The sequence below is a fragment of the Monodon monoceros genome, unplaced genomic scaffold (genome assembly GCF_005190385.1).
Source record: "Monodon monoceros isolate NGI ecotype Baffin Bay Population unplaced genomic scaffold, NGI_Narwhal_1 Super_Scaffold_9, whole genome shotgun sequence".
Taxonomy (NCBI): Eukaryota; Metazoa; Chordata; class Mammalia; order Artiodactyla; family Monodontidae; genus Monodon; species Monodon monoceros.
Window position 1 is genome coordinate 31834897 of NW_021703786.1, and position 17886 is coordinate 31852782.

At 56.3% G+C, this 17886-nt stretch overlaps 1 protein-coding gene across 1 annotated transcript in view; it reads left to right on the plus strand.

Moving 5' to 3' along the window:
- SDK2 (sidekick cell adhesion molecule 2) overlaps positions 1-17886 on the plus strand; it is a 262157-nt gene that overhangs the window by 172997 nt on the left and 71274 nt on the right. The window contains exons 5-12 of the mRNA XM_029212052.1: positions 242-375; positions 7747-7858; positions 9846-10036; positions 10168-10251; positions 11886-12080; positions 12603-12719; positions 14313-14480; positions 15418-15520. Of these exons, the coding sequence (XP_029067885.1) occupies positions 242-375; positions 7747-7858; positions 9846-10036; positions 10168-10251; positions 11886-12080; positions 12603-12719; positions 14313-14480; positions 15418-15520 (1104 nt within the window). The remainder of the gene's footprint in view (positions 1-241; positions 376-7746; positions 7859-9845; positions 10037-10167; positions 10252-11885; positions 12081-12602; positions 12720-14312; positions 14481-15417; positions 15521-17886) is intronic.

Below are 17886 nucleotides of genomic sequence, written 5' to 3' on the forward strand. Positions count from 1 at the left end.
GAAGTGTCCCCTGGACAGTTTCAGACCCCTGGGCATGTTCTGTATTGGGGTCTGATCCCCAGCGCTGGTGGAGTATTGGGATTCTCTGCAAACTAAACACGGCTGGAGTTTAGGCAGTAAGTGGTTCCAGGGGGTGGGCTGGAGAAGGGGGTCTTGGGGTGCCTGGCTTCACGTCGCCGCTCGCATCCCCGGATGCTCAGGCTCAGTAGGTCCATCAGAGGCGTTCTTTTCCTCTTCCCAGAGCCATCACCCTGGAGAACGCCCTTGTCATCCTGTCAACGGTGGCTCCCGACGCAGGCCGCTACTACGCGCAAGCTGTTAATGACAAGAATGGGGATAACAAGACCAGCCAGCCCATTGCTCTCGCCGTGGAGAGTAAGTAAGCCGCAGGGCCCGGGGCCGATGGTGGAGCTCGTCGTTAAATCTTGGGAATGGGGCTCCGGGGGGTCATTGGGAAGATGGAATGGCGGTGGAGGGGGGAGGCAGGGAAAGGGCAGGGGAGGCGCCATCCCAAGGAGGAAGAGGCCCACCTGGGGGTGGGAGTGGGAGGTGGAGGCCGGGAGGGAGCTGAATTCCGGACCCCATGCCCATGACGAGTCTGAGACCCTATCAGGATGGGGGGACACTTAGCTTGGCTGTTAGCTGGGCCCCTGGGAGCCCAGGGAGGGCGTGGGATATAGGAGAAAGTGTGTGCACTAGAGGATCACCACCACCCCTGGGGCTCAGGTGCTGGTGGGCTGAGCCCGCCAGGAGATGGGAAGCTCCTTTTTAAAGAAATATACTGACAGCCTCTACTCAGCTGGCATGTAAAAAGCACCACTTTTACTTGGAGCCAAGCCATCCTCACCGCTGGGAACACTTGCTCTCTGCCCAGGCTCCTGCCTAAAAGTGCCCCTGTGTCCATCCCCAGAGACCACCCCGCACCCTGGAAGAGAGAGGCAAGGCTCTCCCCAGTGGCAGAGCACAGAGGATAGCAAATGGAAAGGGTGACTCCTTGGGTGTCTTTGGCAAAGAAGTATTTGTCCAGCCAAGGCTCAAGGCAGGTTTCCGATCGGTGATGGAGATGCTGGGGGTGTCCCCCATGGCCTGGTTCTCCCCGGCCCGCTCCCTCCATTCTCCATCCCTGGGATGGAGAGGTGGGTGGGGGATCACAGAGTACGCGGGACAAGGCCAGAGCTTCCCGCAGCGGCCAAGCAGCCACACAGGCTGGGGGAGCCAGATGCTCACGTCCCTCCACATCTGCACAACTGCTGCTCCAAAAGCCAGCCTCATTTATCATTCGCGGTCCTGCTGGGACGCACCCGCCAGCAGCAAGAGAAGGGTGTCCGCCGGCTCGGAACCTTCCCGTGTCCTTCCTCTGATCCCAGCCTCTGTCTTCAAGGGCCCAGAAAGCCCAGAACATTCCCCAGTCCCGACCTGCCCATTCCTGGACCTCCTGAGCACCAGCAGAAGCCCCTCCCATACACGCAGTGACCCCCTCCCCCCGACCACATTCCTGTCTGCCCAGAAAGAAACCTGGGTGCAGGGAGCAGAGTTCCAGTCTGGATACCGACCTATCAGGGTCACGGGTGTAACCTCTGACATTGACCTGGGCCAGGGTCTCAGTCTCGTCCCGGCATCCTGGGGCCTAGCCCATGACCTGGGGCTGCTGTTTCTATAGGAAAAGGAAGGTAACCGTCAGAGAGACGTCTGTCCCCATGTATTTTCCAGCGCTTAGAATACCTAGAGTCTAATGGAATTGAATCTTTTGGTGGGAGGGATGCTCACCGTCCGAGTCAAGGCCAGGCATCTTCCTGGGTGACTCGGCTGACCCTGAGACCGTCCCCCAGCCCCCCCCCCGGCACTCTCCTCCTGGCGGGAATTGCACCAGCTGTTCTCCTGGCCAACTGGGCGGGCTCTTCACTCCCTGCTGCCCCCCCCAGCCCTCCGGCTGGCCCAAGAGAGGCAGGCAGGGTCCCTTGGGACCCCCATGTGTGCCCAAGCCTCGCCCGCCGCAGCCCTGTTGTCTGTTTCTCCCCCACCCCGTCACCCCCCTCCACCTGCTCTCACAGCGATTTGTACTGGATTGAGAGCCAAATCAGCCGATTATCAGCTAACTTCTCCTCCCACGAGTCACTGCACTTCAAATCCCAGTTACTCTCACTGACACAAACCCCCCAGCTGCCTGCCGGCCAGTTTCCCAGGAACAATTGCCTCTCCGCCCACCACCGGCTGCCTCTCCCCTCATCTGTCTCGCCCAAGCCTCACCTCTCCCTCTGCTCTCCCCCCTCCCCGCTTCCTCCCTCCTCTGCTCAGGGCAGCTCAGCCTCTTAGCAGCCCTCAGGGGACATCCATGCTCTTCAGAAATGGAGAAGGAGAGAGCAAAGACCAGGGACACAGGCTGGGGACAACTGGGGGGACAACTGGGGGGGCCCAGTTGCTCTCTGCCCAGGTGTCACCCAGGTGACCTCACACGGACTGTCACAGCTCTTGAAAAGTTCATACCTGGCTGGTCCCACTGGGTGGCAATCAGAGCTGCACTGTCCGATAGGATTGTAATATGAGCCACATGTGTAATTTAAAACTTGCCACTGGCCTCACTTTTTCAGAAGGAAAAAGAAACTGGTGAAATTAATCTTATTATATTTTATTTACCCAACATATCCAAAATATTAGCAGTTGAACATACAGTCGAGAAAATACTAATGAGATGCTTTACACTGGGTTGCTTTTTCTTACTAAGTCTTCAAAATCCGTGTGTATTTTGCACTTAAAGCACATCTCAATTTGGATGCTGCGTTTTCATCTGAAATACGTGATCTGTATTTAGATTTCATAAAATTTACAGCTGGAAAGGTGGGATCGTACGCCCAAGTTTTTCCACACATACGGCGTTCTAATAACTGATTCGGGGATCCGCTTTCAATTAAATGTAAATTAGGTAAAATTAAATCCCATTGCGTCAAAGGGGCACCAGTCACGTTTCAAGAGGTCATAGCCACCTGTGGTTCTCGCCCCACCCCTGCCCATGCTGGACAGGGTAGGTCTGCCCTGGGCCCGCGAGTGCCTGGAAGCCTGCCCGGCAGAGGGGAGCAGCTCGCCTCCCTGCTCCCCACCCACTTGACCCGTGGCCCCGTCACGTGGTCCCCGAGCCACAGTTTCCTCGCCTGTGGCAAAGCGTAGTCGGGAAGAGGATTCGATGAGATGACTCGGGGAGAATGGATCAGAGTGGGTGTCGCCCGTCGCGCCTGTTATCAAAATCGTCCTGGGGCAGCGAGACCCAACTTTGCCCCCATGTGGGGAGCCCCTAAGCTTCCTCGTGCCCCAGGACCCCGTCCACATCGCAAGCTCATGCGGAAGATGCCCGTCCTTGCTCTGGTTTGCATGTGGTTTTCTTGCTTGATCTTTAGGGCCCCATTCACCCCGCTGTCCAGAGCAGTGCCTGAGCATGGCCAGGCTGTCCCCGTCCCCCTGGCTGGCCCTCCCGAGACCCTGAGTCAGTACAGCCCTCCCCGCAGGGAGCGCCTGCCAGAAAGGCGCGTCCTGCCGAGGGTGGGTCCACCCGAGTGGTCCCCCTCTGCCTCCACACCACACCAACAGCCTCCCTTTCCGCCGCCCCACGTGCTGGGCACCATCCGGCACTGGTGCTCCATCGTTACAGCAAACCCTGGAGGCAGCCTGTCACTCCCCGTCACGAGTTACAAAAGCGGGGAACAGGCCGAAGAGGTGAAGCGGGGAACAGGCCGAAGAGGTGAAGCGGGGAACAGGCCGAAGAGGTGAAGCGGGGAACAGGCCGAAGAGGTGAAGCAATTTGCTGCCCGGCGACGTTCACTAATGATACGCAAACCCGAGAATGGAACCGTGTTTCCCTGGCTGCCAAGCTCACCTCGTTAACAGCTCCCCAGACGCCCCAGAGGGAAACACATCTCCCTCTTGGCCACTGCCGCCGCCTGAGAGGCACCTCGAGACTTTCCAGAAGCTACCCCACCCCAGTCTTTACCTCCCAGTCATGGCTGCCACCGGCTCCCCTGCTCTCTCCAGCCCCTGCCACTGGTGACCTCCTGGTTGCAAACCCACTTCCTGATTCTCCTCAACCGCTCAGGACGTTCAGCTCCACTGACCCCCCTCCCTGGCACCCCGTAACCTGAGCTTCCTCAGCCCTGCGTGTCTCCCCCTGTTCTCCCGTCTCCTGCTTCCTTCTCCCCTGACGTGAACAAGCCAATGCCTGGTTCTCTGCCCTTTGTGCCTCCCACTCCCCCACCCCCGGTCCCCGGGGTCCCCCTCGCCCCACCCTCCTGTTCTCTCCGGGCGCGTCACCCCCCGGGGCTCCTGCCTCGTGTTCCTGAATGTCCCCCCTTGAGTACCTTCATTCCGACATCCCACCGCCATCTCCACCCCAGGGTGACAAAATCCCAACCCATCTCCCTTCTTTGAAAACCTGTTCCTCTTGGGCTTAACTTTTCTCTGTAAAGGGGGCCCCATGTCCAGGCATCTTGTCCTCGTGTCTGTCGACCCCTCCGTGTAATGTGCCCACCTAGGGCCGACTTCCAGCCCATAGCCCAGCTTGGAAATTCTCAGTAATCTGGCCCTGACCCAACTTCTCCCAGTCAGATCTACTCCCCCTAGCAGGGATGGAAAATGGGATTCACCTCATCGGCCAGCTCTGATCCATTGTTGGCGCTTTGTTAAGAAGGATTCTGAGGACACCTCTGGGCTCAGCCAAGAAAAGCACTGACCAATCAGGAGAGTGGGCTGGGGATGGGCAGCATGTGGGCCAGGATCCATCACGTCTGCTCTGGGGCTCTCCCCTCTCATCCATCCCAGCACTGTGAGGCCACCCCGGCGTCGCGCCCACATTTACCTCCGGCTCCCCCCATTCAGCTCACCTTCACTCACACAGCGCTCCTGTTCTGGAATGTTCTTCTTCCTCTGGCTTCTCTGAGTTCCACTCAAGTTCCCCCATCTCCTGTGAGTCCCCAGGGAGCACTTGAGGCTTTGCCTGATCTCCTGTAGCCCTGAACACATGTGTCCTCCTTCCCTCGGTCAAGAGGCCCCTGAGAGTCCATGACTTCACCTCCTGGTAGCCTCTGGCTCCATCACTTGGTCCAGGCTGGGTTGGGGGTGGAGGGAAGAAGCAAGGAAACATCTCCGCACCCAAGCTCAGGCAGACAAATCCCCAGAGAAGGGACTGTCATCTATTGAGCACCTACTATGTGCCAGGGACTCTGCGCTTACCCCAGAGCAGCTTAGCCGTGCCCCCCCAGGACCCTCCTTCCAACACTCGTCATGTGCATCTTTAATCTCTTAGACATCCAAGCGCGGATCTGACTTCTTCCCAGACTGCACGCCATGAGGACAGACCCTCTACCCATCTCACTCGGCAGGGAATCCCTGGTGCCTGGTACACAGTCTGGCACACACAGAGCCCTTACCCAGAAAAGATTTGTTGAGTCGGGAGCTGGTCCCACACAACCCTGAGAGGCAGTGATTTCTATCCCCTTTCTGCAGCTGAGAAAAACCGAGAGACTCGGGGGATGAGGTGACCAGCCGGAGTCACGCCCAGGATGCCTGGGGCAGAGCAAGATTTTGAGCCAGGTCTCCCTGACCACCAGGCCCTCCTTCACTGCATCCGGGGCCCTTTCCCTCGTACCCTGCAAGCAGCCACCTGGATCTGGGCAGGACAGGGTCCCTGGGTGGGTGTCAGTCACCCCTTTAACCTCCTAAAGCCAACAAGGCAGCCCTGAGGTGGGGGGGCAGCCCTCCTATTTTTAAACTCCAAGGGCTCTGCTTACCCATGGACGCCGTGGGGCTCTGTCTGTCTTCTCCTCGTGCGCCAGTAATCTGGGCCTCCGTACCTGCGCACCGGGGCATGTAGTAAACAATGTGGAGCACACTTTTATGGATTCAGCTATATCAGCAGCTTTCAATCCAGTCGCTCTTTATGGCACCTACATGAGGCTCTTATATTGTCGCAGTTATTTTGGTTTATAAGCTTCCTTTCTTCCCCCCTTCATTTTAGTTTATTGTTTACATTTTATTCCCATTCTACCTGGGCCTTTCCCAGCAAGGCCTGGAGGCCCGGCAGGAAAACCCTTCCTGGGGCTGACTGGGGTGGACTGACGTCCCCATAAAGCATGTCCTGTTGCTGTGGCCTGGGGGCTGTGTGTTTCATTATGGCCTGCACCTCCAGAGCCTCCCGGTTAGGGGCCACCTGGATGGATTTGTTGTGAGAGCAAGTCCTTGGTGGCTGTATTTCTGGGAGCCATAGAGCAGGTGTACAGAGAATATTGGAGTTTCTGCCAGTATTGGGCCTGCGCTGACCCACAAAGTTAAGAACCTGGCCACTTCTTCAAGAGCTCAAAAACTATAAAAAAGGAAACGCTCCTGCCTCTGTTAGGAGAGTTTGGGGTGTTGTTTCGCTTTAATAAAGCCCAGTCATGATAAGTTCTCTTTCATTTTAATCGTCGACCCTGGAAGTTATACAACGATAGCTCCAGTCCCATGCGTTCATTCACCTAACAGATGTATTTGAGCACCTACTATGTGCTGTGTGGCATGGTTCTGGAAGTGGGGGCGAACAGGACTGTCTTGACTCAGGCTGCCGTAACAGAATACCACAGACGGTGGGGCTCAAACACAGACATTTACTTGTCATAGTTCTGGAAGTCCAAGATGAAGGTACCAACATGGTTGGTTTTGGCTGAAGGCTCTCTTCCCTGGCTTGCAGATGGCTGCCTTCTTACTGTGTCCCCACATGGCAGAGAGAGAGCTCTGGGGCCTCTTCCTCATCTCACCAAGGCACTAACCCTGTTGGATTAGGGCCCCACCTATATGACCTTATTTAACCCAATTACCTCTTAAAGACCCCACCCCAAACACAGGGGAGTTAGGGCTTCAACATATGAATGGGGGTGGGGTGGGGACAATTCAGTCCAAAGCAAAAACAAATGAGGTTCCTGCCTCATAGAATGTATCAATTTCCTAAGGGCCACAAACTGGGTGACCTATCACAACAGAAATTTACTCTCACACAGAAGTCTGAAATCAAGGTGTCGGCATGCCCATGCTCTCTCTGACAGGTGTAAGGGAGGGTCCTTTCCTGCCTCTCCAAGCCTGTGGCAGTTGCGGACAATCCTTGATGTTCCTTGGCTCATAATTCATTACTGCAATCTCTGCCTCTGTCTTCACCTGGCCTTCTCCCCTGTGGGTCTGTGTCTAAATTTCCCTCTTCTTATAAGGACACATCATATTGGACCTCAGGCCCACCCTGATGCAGTAGGACCGCATCTTAACTTGATTGCACTTGCAAAGACCCTATTTTCAAATAAGGTGACATTCACAGCTGCCATGGACTTGAATTTGGGGGACAGTATTCAGCCAACTACAGGGAGTTTGCATTCTGGTAGAAGAGGTGGCAAATGAAGCAGTAAGCCAACAAGATAAATGCAGGTGGAGGGAAGGATTTTGAAGGCAAAAAACCAGGACAGGGGGATGGGGACGAGGGAGTGGCTGCATTATCGGAGGAGCGGGAGAGGTCTTGAGGTCTCCAGTGCACTCTCCCTGGACACTGTGTGGAGACCCATCAGCAGAGGAGGTGGAAGGGACCCCGGGGTCAGTGTCTGGAGGTTCGGCTCTGGGGCTGCTGGGGCGTCTGCCCCATGGCCACCTGCCCCCCCTCCGTGAGGACAAAGGTCTCCCGTGGCATCCCTCTAAAGGGGGGTGGGATTTCCGGCCTCTGTTCCCAGCTGACACCTGTCCTCTCTCCAGATGTAGGGGGCCCCGCAGACCCCATCGCTCCAACCATCATCATTCCTCCCAAGAACACCAGCGTGGTGACGGGGACCTCGGAGGTGACCATGGAGTGCGTGGCCAATGCCAGGTGGGCAGTGCCCCTCCCCCACTTTAACTCCAGCGAGCGCTCCTGACCTGTGGGCTCGGAGGGGACCAGTCGGAATTCAGACAGGCCCAGAAGTGTCACGTGAGGACCCATGAAAGAAGATGGGGTATTTAGCCTAGAGGAGGGGTGATAGGTGGGCCGTCACAGAGCCATCGGATGCAAGCAGGGCCCGCCCGAGAGGAGAGCCCACGCCTTGAGGCATGGCAGCAGCTACGGGCCAGCAGATCCCAGCCCGGGATATTTGGGGCCGGTGGGGGATCCACTCATACTTCCAACGTTCAGAGCAGCCTGGAGATGGGTGGCTCACCTCTGCCGGCAGTGCCCTCCTCGCGTGCAGGCATGGGCAAGAGGAAAGCTGTGCTAGGAGACAGGTCACGTGATGGACTTTGCAGGAGGGTAGACCTGGGGTCAGGTGCAAACGCGGCCCCTCCTCAGCCGTGTACGACCCTCACTTCTCTCCCTTGGTCGTGTGTGGGCACTGTGCTACATGCCCTCCCACAAAACCTCCTTTCTTCCAACAGCTACCCATGTAGGTGTCACTACTCTGAAGCCCAGAGAGGGCAAGCAACCTACCCAAGGTCACCCAGCTGACCGATAGCAGAGCTGCGATACAACAAGCCACCACCCCTCGGGCCCATGCTCACTGCCAGGCTCTGGGCCTTAGTGTCTCAGCTATAAAATGGGAAATGATGCAACGCCGGCCTCAGCAGTGAGGCATGCAGGTAGAATGCTGGAGCCAGCCCGACCTGACGCCTCCTAAGTGCTCCAGAAAGATGATCCAATGTGACGGGGTGGGCAGTTAGACCAGTGACCCCAAGGTCACCCCCAGCTGAAGTTTCCCGGACAGTGTGTCTCTGTAGCAGTGCTTCTAAAAGTACGCTTCTCAGGGACTTCCCTGGTGATCCAGTGGTAAAGAATCCGCCTTCCAGGGCAGGGGACACAGGTTCAATCCCTGGTCGGGGAACTAAGATTCCCATATGCCGTGGGGCAACTAAGCTCGTGCACCACAACTACTGAGCATACGCGCCACAACTAGAGAGAGAAAACCCACATGCCACAACTAGAGAGAAGCCGGCGCGCCACAACAAAAGAGCCCACGTGCCGCAACTAAGACCCAACGCAGCCAAACAAAATTTTTAATACATAAAAGTACATTTCTCAGAACCCAAGTTTCTCACAAGTAGGGGAAAGGCCGCCAGGATGCAACAGAGCACGTTAAGGGAGCAGAGAAGAACCTACATAACACCATTCAGGCCAGGCTGCCCAAACTCACTCGACCATGAAACCCCTTTTGCGTGGGACCCCTCTGAGCCCCCGGGGAACTAGCACGGACCCCACTTTGGCAGATCCGCCCTTAGGGATCCATCAGGTGCTAAGCAGGAGAGCCAGGCCAACCCCAGCTCAGGGGTCCTCGGGGAGCCGGGGTCAGTGATGGAGGAAAGGGGGCCCAGCTCACACCCTCAGCCCCCTCTCAAAGTTGGGGGTGCGTATGTCCACCTGCCTGACTTTGTTTCCCCATCTCCAAACTTCGGGTGCTTCTCTCCCATTTCAACTTGTCACTTTCCCTCACCTTTCACACTTTCCTATCCACTGACTTCTATGGGATGGGGCACGGCACGCGGAGCAGAGCAGAAGAAAGAGAGATGCGTGGAAAGGACGCTTTTCTGCTCTCGAAAGCCCCCGAGCACGAGTTACCACCGGGACCAGGTCCTGTGTGAATCCATCCACCATCTCCACAACCCCCAGGTGGGCACGGTTGCCCCCATTTCGCAGACGAGGAAACTGAGGCCCAGAGCACTGAAGGAACCACGCCAAACGACGGCTTGCACCTGGAAAGTGTCAGGGGCATGGGCAAACCCAGGCAGCCTGGCCCCGGACCTGCAGTCCTTACCATGCCCTGCCCTGCCTCTCGGGCCTCTGAAGTCTCTGTGGCTGATGGCCTGCCTCCCTCGCACCCCCCCCCCCACAGGCCCCTGATCAAGCTGCACATCACTTGGAAGAAGGATGGGGTGCTGCTGTCCAGCGGCATCAGCGACTACAACCGCCGGCTCACCATCCCCAACCCCACGGGCAGCGACGCCGGTTACTACGAGTGCGAGGCCGTCCTTCGCAGCAGCAGTGCCGCCTCTGTCGTCCGTGGCGCCTACCTGTCTGTGCTGGGTGAGACGGGGTGGGGCTGCTGGGGTCCCCCAAGCATGGCCGGGGCCTACTTAAGGGTGACCCCCCCCGAACGGTGGCCATACCAACAGGAGCACAGCTCTGACACCCACCTCCCATCCCCCCTCCTGCAGAACCGCCTCAGTTTGTCAAGGAGCCAGAGAGACACATCACAGCAGAGATGGAGAAAGTGGTGGACGTCCCCTGTCGGGCCAAAGGTAATGCAGTGGTGTGGACGGAGGGGGACAGGGACCCCCGGACCTTCAGCCGCTCCTGTCCCTGACACGGACTTTTCTAATTTCCGCCTCCTTCTCATCACTGAGCAGGGTCAGTCTGGCTGTAGGCAGACACCCCAGGAAACAACAGGCCAAATTACCATAATCTCAGAGCTGGAAATCAACCCCCCTGCTACCATAACTTGAAGGTTACAAATGAATCCAAATTACCGTAATTTCAGGATAGGTGACAGACCTAAATTGCCCATAATTTGAGAGTCGTAGACAATGCCAAATTATCGTTATGTCAGAACTGAGTGCATCTCTGCCTGGTGTCTGGGCCATTTTGCTTCATCTCCTCCCACCATTTTTACTTAACCCCGCCTTGTCAGAGTTCTTGCAGACTTTCTACTTTTCCCATCCCCACCCCCCCCCCTCCTTCAGGTTCCACTGAGCTCAAAGGCACCCCGAAACCCTGGTGAAATCTGGGATGATGGGATGATAGGGGAGAGCGTGCATGACGGGACAGGGTCTGACATTGAACAGAGAGGAGAATGTAGCCCAGGCAGGAGGGAGGGTCCAGTGGGGGGGGGAGGGGGGATACTGACCCCGGTTCTGATAGCACACCAGGGGAAGACAGAGATCCATTCGTTTACTGAACAAACGTTTTGGAGGGTTTATCATGTGCCAATACTGTTCTCGGGGCCGGAGAGACACAGCATGAACCAAACAGCCCAACCCCCACTCGTACAGAACTTACGTTCTCATGAGGAAGGTAGACAAACCAATAAGCAAATAAAGAAAGCGTATTTCGCTTCATCTAAAATGCCATGGGTTGTAAGATGCCCCATTGTTTCATGTGCCTCTAAGGAAGAAAAGGGACTGCCAATTAAATTATATGACATGCTGTCGATTGTAAGACACGTCCTGATTTGAGACGTTACAACATGAAAGAAGGCACTGCTTGGACTGGATGAACTATTAGAGGACGTCAGGGTTGAAAAGTGCTGGGAAGGAAAAACAAGCAGGCTGAGGGGGCGCGGAGCCATGGGGTGGTCTTTCGAACGGGGTTTGGGGACCTTTTCTGTAGAAGTCACATTTGAGCAGAGCCGCAGTGGGAGAGGTGAGAGGGCCAGGGGATACCTATGGGAAGAGCATGCCAGGCTGGGGACACAGCTTGGGGAAGGCTGAGGGGTAAGGGGAGCCCCATTCACCTCCCTGTGCGGCCCGGTAGGAGGGGGCTTCCAAAGGAACGCTGATCCCATCCGCATGCCCCTTGACGCAGGGTTCTCTGGTCACCTGGGTTTGTGAAAGCCCAGTTGGAGCTTCCCAGAGCACACAAAAGACTCTGCTAAATATTGCAGAAAAAATATAGCTTGTCCAGTCCAGCCTTTCCAAGCTAAACTAACCCCAGGATCTTTTAAATTTTCCTGGAACGCCTACTCGATGAGAATTTGAGAATTGTCCCTCTGAGAAAATCTTTCCCCGCTCCCAAGACCAACAGTGGCACCTCTGAGAAGATTCTAGAAACCAAGACACCCCAGGGACACCCCGCCCCCCCTCCGAGGACTTGCTGCCTCAGCCTCTACCTGAGCATCCCTCAGAGGCGGCTGACGGTGGGCGCTCATCTCCCACAGGTGTGCCGCCACCCTCCATCACCTGGTACAAGGACTCAGCCGTGGTGGAGGTGGGGAGGCTAAGCCGCTTCCGGCAGCGAGGCGACGGGGGCCTGCAGATCAGCGGGCTGGTGCCCGACGACACCGGCATGTTCCAGTGCTTCGCCCGCAACGCGGCCGGCGAGGTGCAGACCTCCACCTACCTGGCCGTCACCAGTGAGTCGACCTTTCCTGTCCTGCACAAGTCCCTCCCGCCCAGGACACAGCTTTCCTCCAAGCCAGGGGCCTCTTGAGAACAGGATGCTGTGCGGTGCAGAGACAGGATCCCAGAAGGCTGTCCCCCAGGGCCGGGTGGCTCTGTCCAGTGACACCTGCTGCTTCTGCAGCCAGCACCGTTTTTTCTTTTACAAACCAGAGCCTCGATTTCACGTTTGATGAAGGATGAATCCCATTTACCTTGTCATGGAGGGTGTCAGCTGCCCTTGGGGGTCCTCAGTTTCCCCTAAATGGAGACTTGAGAATCAAGGCAGGGTGGGGACTGGTGTCACCTGGGTCCTTCCACGGGGCAGGTGGTAAGGGGAGCCCCTCGTGGGCCTTCCGGGCTTCTTCCCAATGCTGGGGCCCTGTCAGGACACCTGCATCCTTCCCTGCAGAGGGACCCACTCCAGCCAGCGGGAGTGGCAGGGCAGAACAAGGACCTGGGGTGTGCCTAAGAGGCCCCACTGTCTCCCTTCGCAGGCATCGCCCCCAACATCACCAGGGGCCCCCTGGACAGCACGGTGATTGACGGCATGTCAGTGGTGCTGGCTTGTGAGACTTCGGGGGCGCCCCGGCCGGCCATCACTTGGCAGAAAGGTAGCTGAGGCTGATCTGCTTTGGAGGGTGTGGCCACGTGACAAAGTCTAGGGCAGTCCTCAGGGCTCAGTTCTGGAGCCCGCCGGGTGGGGTTTCCCATGTACAGTTGGGAAGGTTGTGCACTGTGCAACCCAAGACGGTTTCTTTCACACAACGGTAGGTACCACGTGCCGCCCTGCCAGGCTCAAGGCTCAGCTCTACCTCTTGTGAGGCCTGTGACCTTGGAGCCTCAAGGTTCCCATCTGTAAAATGGGGACAGTAGGACACATACCTGGGAGTGGCACGAAAACTAGTCGAGAGGATGCCCATGAAGGACTTGCTCTGTGCCTGGGAAGTAGGGAAGCCCAAACAATGATGGCTGATGTAACATCCCGGTGAAGGTTGTTAGTACAGGTAGGAGGCCATCCCCACTCCACAGGCAGCTTGCGGGGCTCCAGACACCTGAGCCACCAAAGCCCAAGCCGTCTACCTAGGTCCACCCACCCCGCGTGAGTCCTCCACACTCTGCATTGTACACTCACCTTCACAACCCTCCCCGGGGACACACACACACACCACACCCCCCAGGCCTCTGCTCAGATGAACCTTCTCCACAGGACTCACCCAGGCCCTCCCCCGACCCCTCACTGCTTTATTTTCCCCCCTTCTAATGCGCAGGATCATCTGCACCTTGGTTTTGCTTATCACCTGGCCCCCCACGAGGCCAGGACTCTCGATTTTGTCCCCTGCTATCTCGCCAGGGCCTAGAACAGAGTCTGACACACAGTAGATACTCCATCACTATTGGTGGGGGCAGTGTGGGCACACTCAGGCCCAGAAGTAAACACACCCACCTAACACGCTCGCTTGTTCAGTATGCCCACACGTGTGCGCAGAGGGACCCGCTCACCCCCAGACTTGCACATGGACAGTCCCCTCTGTACAGACAGGTGGGATTTTCTCTAAAATAGGTACAATCACGAAAACCTGCACTCTTAGACTCCCTCACACATGGCGTATCCTCTCTCTCCCTCCCTCCCTCCCTCTCCCTCTTTCCAGGCCTCCCTAGGTCCCACTGCAGAGGGAGGTCCGTCCTGACGAGGGCTGCCCCCGCCCTACGTGTCCCTCTCCGCCCCCACATCACTTTCCTCCGCTCCCCTGCAGGTGACTCTCCAGGAGCATCCTCCCACAGGATGCTTGTCACCACTTTGTCAGAGCCCTCTGTCCCCTCCCCCCCAGCCCAGGTGCCAGCTGCCTCCGAGGGCTGTGCCCGGCAGCGTCAAGAGACAGTGCTGGCTTCCTCTGGTGAAGGGCAGACAGCGCGGTGGGTGGAGAGACATCAGGAGACCCGGGCTCTGGGCCACCCACTCTGTGACCGTGTGCCCTTGTGTCCATCACCAAGTCAGAAACCATTCTGGTCCCCAGCCCCGCTGCCACCACCATCCCCCCACCGGTGGCCCTTCCAGCCTTTCTAAAGCTGGGAGCCTGCCGGAGCTCACCCTGCCCCAGACGGGCCGGGGACAGGTGGGAGTGCCGTCCAGGCCCTTGGCGATGTCAGTGTGCCAGGGCGGCAGCCTGAACCCATGCATCCCCCCCCACCCCGTGTCGCCCCAGGGGAGCGCATCCTGGCCAGCGGCTCAGTCCAGCTGCCTCGCTTCACGCTCCTGGAATCCGGCAGCCTGCTCGTCAGCCCCACGCACACCTCCGACGCCGGCACCTACACCTGTTTGGCCACCAACTCTCGGGGGGTCGACGAAGCCTCGGCCGACCTGGTCGTGTGGGGTGAGTATGAAGGGCAAGCGGGAGCTCTTTAGTTAGTTGGTTAGTTGGCGCTGAGCGCGCGCGAGCCCCTGCAGCTCCACATCCGCGTGTCTGTCCAGCCGGCACATCTTACGAGAAGGACCTGGATGGATCAATGCAGAGGACAGGCCACAGGAAGGCCAAGGTCCCGCGGGTGATGCCGTGTGAGCGAGGCTCTGGCCGTGCCTGGCCAAGCTGAGAGAAGAGAGAGCTGATGGGCATAGACTTTAGGGCCGAAATCAGCACACTTTTTCTGTAAAGGGCCAGATAGTAAATATTTTAGGCTTTGTGAGCCAGACAGTCTCTGTCACAGCTCCATGAACTCCTCTGTTTCATCAAGAAAGCAGCTGTAGACGGTGGTGAATCCAGCGGGTGTGGCTGAGTGCCAGGACGGGGGAATTTACCCAGCCAGGCCCCCAGCTGGGCTCGACCCCAGGCTGTGGTTTGTGACCCCTGCTATGGGGCAACTTCCCAAGCCCCTTCCCACCCTCAGATTGTACCACTTGGGATCTGGTACCACACGTAGGTGTGGGCCGCCCTTCTAGGCTGAGCGCCAGGGGCCTGGTGGGTGATGTGATGCATTAGACCCGGAATCAGACGATCCTATTTTTACCCTGGCTGGACCACTGGTGTGCTGGGAACACAGCCCTGATCTTTCTTCATCCCTTGCGTGGGTTTGTGGGAGCAAAATTAAAAGAGCCCCCACTGTGATCGTGGCTTCCAAGAATCACGTACCGTGGAAGTGCGTGGTTCTTGACATTCCGGGACATTGACCACAGCAGACCAGGCCGCCCGTAGAATTCAGCCACTCGGGTGCCGTTCACCTGAAGGTCCCCCTCCCCTACACCTGCATCTCACCTGTCTCTGTGGGACCCACCTGTTTCCCTTCCCACCACGCCATCTCCCTGCTCTCTTTCAGCCCAGACCCGCATCACCAAGCCCCCCCAGGACCAGAGCGTCATCAAGGGAACCCAGGCCTCCATGATGTGCGGAGTGACCCACGACCCCCGAGTGACTGTCAGGTACTCCTTCGGCTGTGGCCCCTTGTAGGCAGAAGGGGAGGGGCAGCTTTAGGGGGTAGCTGGTTGCTGGGCGAGTGTCTACACGGGTAAGTGTGGCCCGTGCAGAGCTAGTGCAGGGCTGGGACATGGGGGATACTAAGTAAATGCCTGGCGGACTGACCAGCCTGAGTTGAATTGGGCAGGGTGGTGGGGGGAGGGGAAGGGGCTGGGGGGGTGAAGAAGTGGAGGAAAGGGAGTGGAGGAGGGCGGAAGGGAAGGGATGAGAAAGAGGCATCTGTCTGGGGAGAGGTGGAGGCTCCGGGTTGCTCGGGACCCCCTGCTAGCACCACCCCCCCAGGCCTTAGACCCACCGCCCACTGCGTGGACAGCAGGGGGGTCTGGGTAAACAGGCGTGGGAGCAGTGACAGGGCTGGGAAGGGAAAGGGTCCTGAGGTGACCCTCAAAGGGACACATGTGAGGGACAGAGGCCCAGCCTGGGGCCACCCCCGCCGTCCTCCTTGGGAGCCCAGACCTCGGCCAGCCACTTGGCCTGGAGGGAACCAAGTCCCGCCGTGGAACGCCCTGGAGAGGCCAGGGAGCACAGAAGAAGCCGAGAAAGTCACGAAAGCTGGGAACCCTCCCAGGCTGGGCACAAGGACACTTCCTGGAACTAAAGCAGGAACAAAATGGTCCCTTCAGGCTCTCCCTTGAGCTCTGGGATGCTGAGTAGAAAACGTCACTGTTTCCTTAGAAATAAATACTCCCTCCGTGCTGCTTCTCTATTTTATGGGCAATGTCACTGCCAAAGCAACTGGCACGGAGCTGGAAGGGCTGGGCACTGATGCCACTTGGAGTAACGGCGCGCTCTGCTCAGGAGGCAGTTGTGTCCTGGGGCCCCACCTGGTGGCCACTGGGTATATGACAGTCTGTATGGCCGCGACAAATGGGACCCTGGAAACCAAGGTTGGAGGCAAGGGTACCAAAACTTTTTTTTTTTTTTTTGCTTTATTTCCCCTTTTTTATTTTATTTTTTATTGAAGTATAGTTGATTTACAATGTCGTGTTAATTACTACTGTAGGGCAAAGTGATTCCATTCTACATATGTATGTATATTCTTTTCCATTTTGGTGTATCAGAGGACATTGAACATAGTTCTCTGTGCTACACAGTAGGACCTTGTTGTGTAAAGGCTGTGTATAAAAGCTTACATCTGTAACCCCAACCTCCCAGTTCACCCTTCCCCAACCCCCTCCCCCTTGGCAACCGCCAGTCTGTTCTCTATGACCGCGATTCTGTTTCTGTTTTGTAGATAAGTTCATTTGTGTCATATTTTAGATTCCACATGTAAGTGACATCATATGGTATTTGTCTTTCTCTTTCTGACTTACTTCACTTAGTACGATAATCTTTAGTTGCATCCACATTGCTGCAAATGGCATTATTTTGTTCTTTTTTATGGCTAATGTTCCATTGTGTGTATGTACCACATCTTCTTTATCCATTCCTCTGTCGACGGACATCCATGGTTGTTTCCATGTCTTGGCTATTGTGAATAGTGCTGCTATGAACATAGGGGTGCATGTATCTTTTTGAATTATAGTTTTTTCTGGATATATGTCCGGGAGTGGGATTGCTGGATCATTTGGTAGTTCTACGTTTAGTTTTCTGAGGAACCTCCATACTGTTTTCCACAGTGACTGCACCACCTTACATTTAAGGGTACTAGGCTTTTAGGTCCACACCCATTCTCAGAGGATCTGTCTCAGGCCCCAGTTGGGGCCTCATTAAACATTAAACATTGGCCCTTTAGGATAGCCATCATCAAATGCAGACATGAGCCTTGAAATCACATAGGTGGAGTTAGAACATGGCCAGCAGATAATCTAGAAGCATGAGCCTTGAAATCACATAGACGGAGTTAGAACATGGCCAGCAGGTAATCTAGAAACATGAGCCTTGAAATCACATAGATGGAGTTAGAACATGGCCAACAGATAATCTAGAAACATGAGCCTTGAAATCACATAGATGGAGTTAGAACATGGCCAACAGATAATCTAGAAACATGAGCCTTGAAATCACATAGATGGAGTTAGAACATGGCCAGCAGGTAATCTAGAAACATGAGCCTTGAAATCACATAGGTGGAGTTAGAACATGGCCAACAGATAATCTAGAAACATGAGCCTTGAAATCACATAGACGGAGTTAGAACATGGCCAGCAGATAATCTAGAAGCATGAGCCTTGAAATCACATAGATGGAGTTAGAACATGGCCAACAGATAATCTAGAAACATGAGCCTTGAAATCACATAGACGGAGTTAAAACATGGCCAGCAGATAATCTAGAAACATGAGCCTTGAAATCACATAGACGGAGTTAG